Source organism: Sphaerodactylus townsendi, linkage group LG14, assembly GCF_021028975.2.
Source record: "Sphaerodactylus townsendi isolate TG3544 linkage group LG14, MPM_Stown_v2.3, whole genome shotgun sequence".
Lineage (NCBI taxonomy): Eukaryota > Metazoa > Chordata > Lepidosauria > Squamata > Sphaerodactylidae > Sphaerodactylus > Sphaerodactylus townsendi.
Genome location: NC_059438.1, coordinates 22,184,885 through 22,188,129, shown reverse-complemented (window position 1 = coordinate 22,188,129; position 3,245 = coordinate 22,184,885). Strand labels below are relative to the sequence as shown.

The window sequence follows — 3,245 nt, the reverse complement described above, 5'->3', positions numbered from 1 at the left end:
TTTCGAAGAGAAATAAACAGCACGGAATTTATTTTTTTTCCAAGGTTGACTACAACAACTGGAGATCACACAAGGAGACAAAGAAACGTGTTGTGGAATTCAAAAGAAAAACGTTTCAGAATGGGTTCAGAGCAGGAAAAAAAATCTATGATACAAAAAAAATAAAAATAAAATCGCACAGTTATTGTCGCATTTGGGTGGGGTGTGTTTTTTTATATTTAGTTTTGAATTTCCCTCCCTTCTGTCAAGTCCAGCATAGGGGAACAAACAAGAATAAATTATTCATATATATATATTTATTTATAATAAGAATAACTTTAAAAGAAAAGGCATTTTTGGTGCTTCCTTCTACACACTCAAACCGACACACAGGCACACCGAGAAAGAAGTTACTTTTGTCTTCAATTTGGCAATATGGAAGGCATTTAAAAAAAAAAAAACCAACAAAATCCAGTGAACTCAACTTTAAATATTATATTAATGGCTCTCCACCCCAGCCGGATTAAAACTCCACACATATGTACAACGCCATAAAAAGAGAACTTCCCTTCCGCCACCAGTCTCACAAATAAGACTCCCAACAGCCAAGACATAGATTTATATATATATATATATATAGATATATATAAAAAAATCGTCCCTATATTTCTTTCCCCCCCAAAAAACCAAAGTTAGATCAGCGGTCTTTGCGGAATGGGCGAAGCGTCATAATTTAAAAAAAATGTAACCCTTCTTTTACGGTACAGAAATTTGGCCTCTTAGAAAAACAAAAACCTAAACTATTTCCCCCCCCCCTCCCCAAAATTTAAAAAGACACCTCCGTGTTTGTTTTGGTTTTCCTTTTCAAGTAGAACTGATTGAAGGCGGACCAGAAAAGGGGCGTTTGGGTCCGCCCGAGGCCCTTCCGACGGTCCGCGGCGCCGGCTTCCTAGCCCCGGGTCCGCTGCTCTCGGCCGGCCCTCTGCACGTGCCCAGAGGTCAATACTTGGCGCAGTCATAGGAATAGGGGGCGGCGGAGTGGCGGTATATGGAGGGCGTGGATCTATAGGGGATCTGGCCGCCGGCGTTAGTGCTCACCTGTGGGTCGCTCAGCGGCGCCGCCGGGGTCTCCAGGCCCAGCCGGGCCGAGCCGAACATGTCCCGCACGTTGGGGAAGCTCTGCTGCTGCGAGCCGAAGGCGTGGTGGTGGTGGCCCCCGGACAGGTGCTGGCTGAGCTCCGACGGGGCGTTCAGGTACCAGGAGGCCGCCTGCCCGCCGCCGCCCTGGGGGTGAGGCAGGTGCGGGTGGTGGTGGGGGGCCAGCGCGGCCTCTTGGTGCTGCCCCCCGGACGCCAGGTTCATGGCGGCCAGGGGCGAGGCGGCGCCGTTGCTCTGCTGCTCCGAGGGGTCGTCCAGCCCCGGGGGGACGCACAGGTGGGCGGCTCGCTCGCCGGCGTAGAGGCTCATGGCCCGCATGCTGCACTGGTAGCCGCCGCCGGCCTCGCCCAGCCCCCCCTGGCTGCAGGCCTGGCTGTAGATGGACGGCGGAGGGGCTTGGGGGTAGCCCAGGGGGCCCAGGCCTGGCGTCCGGCTGGCGGGGCTGAGCTCCCCTGGCGGGGAAGTCCGCAGGGTCATGATGTTCTCCACGCTGAAGCCCGACAGGCCGTTGGGGGCGCCCGGGTGGTGGGGGTCGCCGGGCAGGGAGCTCTCGGTGGACACCGACGGCGTGGACGCCACGCTGCGCGGACTGTCCTGCAAGGCCCCCCCGTTGCCGCCGCCGCCGCCCCCGCCGCCGCCGTCGGGGCTGAGCGTCTCCACCTTGGTGATGATGAGCAGGTCCGGCGAGGCCGCCTCGCTCTTGACCACCACCTTCTTCTCCGACGGCGCGGCCGGCGCCTCCTTGGCCCCGTCGGGCGCCTTGGCCGCGTCCTTGGGGTGCTGCCTGTCGCGGAGCGGGCCCTCGTCCTTGTCCTTGGCCACGTCCTTCTTCTTGAAGCGCCTCCGGCGGCGCAGGAAGGAGCCGTTCTCGAACATGTTGTAGGAATCCGGGTCGAGGGTCCAGTAGCTGCCCTTGCCGGGCTTCTTGTCGTCGCGGGGCACCTTGACGAAGCACTCGTTGAGCGACAGGTTGTGGCGGATGGAGTTCTGCCAGCCCTGCTTGTTCTCCCGGTAGAAGGGGAAGCGCTCCATGATGAACTGGTAGATGCCGTTCAGGGTGATCTTCTTGTCCGGCGCGTTCTGGATGGCCATCGTGATGAGCGCGATGTACGAGTAGGGCGGCTTCACCAGGTCCTTGGGCGCCGCCGCCTGGTGCGGGTGGTACGGCCCGTAGGAGCGGCCCATGCCCGCCGCGTACTGCTCGGCGTGGCCCGAGTAGACCCCCATGGAGGCCGCCATGGGGCCGTAGGTGCCGGCCGCTCGGTAGTAGTTCTGCTCGCTCAGGTAAGGCACCACCCCCAAGGCGTTGGGGTCCGACACGGAGTAGCGCGCCTGCATGGCGGATCGCCCCGTCGCAAGGGGGGGGGGGACGGACGCGCGGACGGGGCGGGAGGGGGCCGGCGGTCGGGCGCAGGGGCGGCACGGACCCCTCGGCTCGCCGAGCTCGATTAAAGATGCCCAAACGCTCGTGCCATCCTCCGGCCGCTTTGGGGACGCGGCGTCCGCTTTTGGAGAGGCCGCCGCCGAGAAGCGCCCCGGCGTCCCCTCTTCTCCCCCCTCTTTACCGCTGGGTCGCCAACTCGCTGGAGAGGGAAGAGATGGTCACCCGAAGAGACGGAGCCGGTGAGGGGGGGGGATTATTTGGCAAGGCCCGCGGGACGGGGGGGAAGCCAGAAGGAACGGGGCCCGACCCGAGCGCCGTGCGTAAAGCTGGCCGGCTCCGCCAGGCGTCGTCGCCGCCCCGGTCCGGCGGTTGGCGGTCCCCAAACGAAGCAGCCGGGCGGAGAGGAACCGCACATCCACGCCGGAGCCCCAACAAGCGCCCGCCGCTGCTCCCCCGGCCGGACCCGCCGCGCGCAAAGCGAACTCCCCGGCCGCCTTCGGGCGCAAAGTTTGCCAAACTTTTCCTTGCCCCCCAGCCTTTTAGACTCCTCGCCGGCCACGCCCCCGTCCCAAACTTTCAGCCAATTGCAGGACGCCCAGGGAGCGGCTGGGCCAATCAGAGCGCCGGGGGAAGGCGTCGGAGGACGTGACATCGGGGAAGCTTTGGGAGCGCCCCAATGGGGTGGCCGCGGCGGGGAAGCGGCGGGGCGCACCGACACTTTATG

General features: G+C 61.4%; 1 protein-coding gene across 1 annotated transcript; it reads right to left on the bottom strand.

Moving 5' to 3' along the window:
* On the bottom strand, positions 1-3,028 carry FOXC2 (forkhead box C2). Its single transcript, XM_048516134.1, has one exon. It carries the CDS (start codon positions 2,473-2,475, stop codon positions 979-981), a length of 1,497 nt encoding a protein of 498 aa, XP_048372091.1. The 5' UTR covers positions 2,476-3,028; the 3' UTR covers positions 1-978.
* Positions 3,029-3,245: the final 217 nt, after the last annotated feature.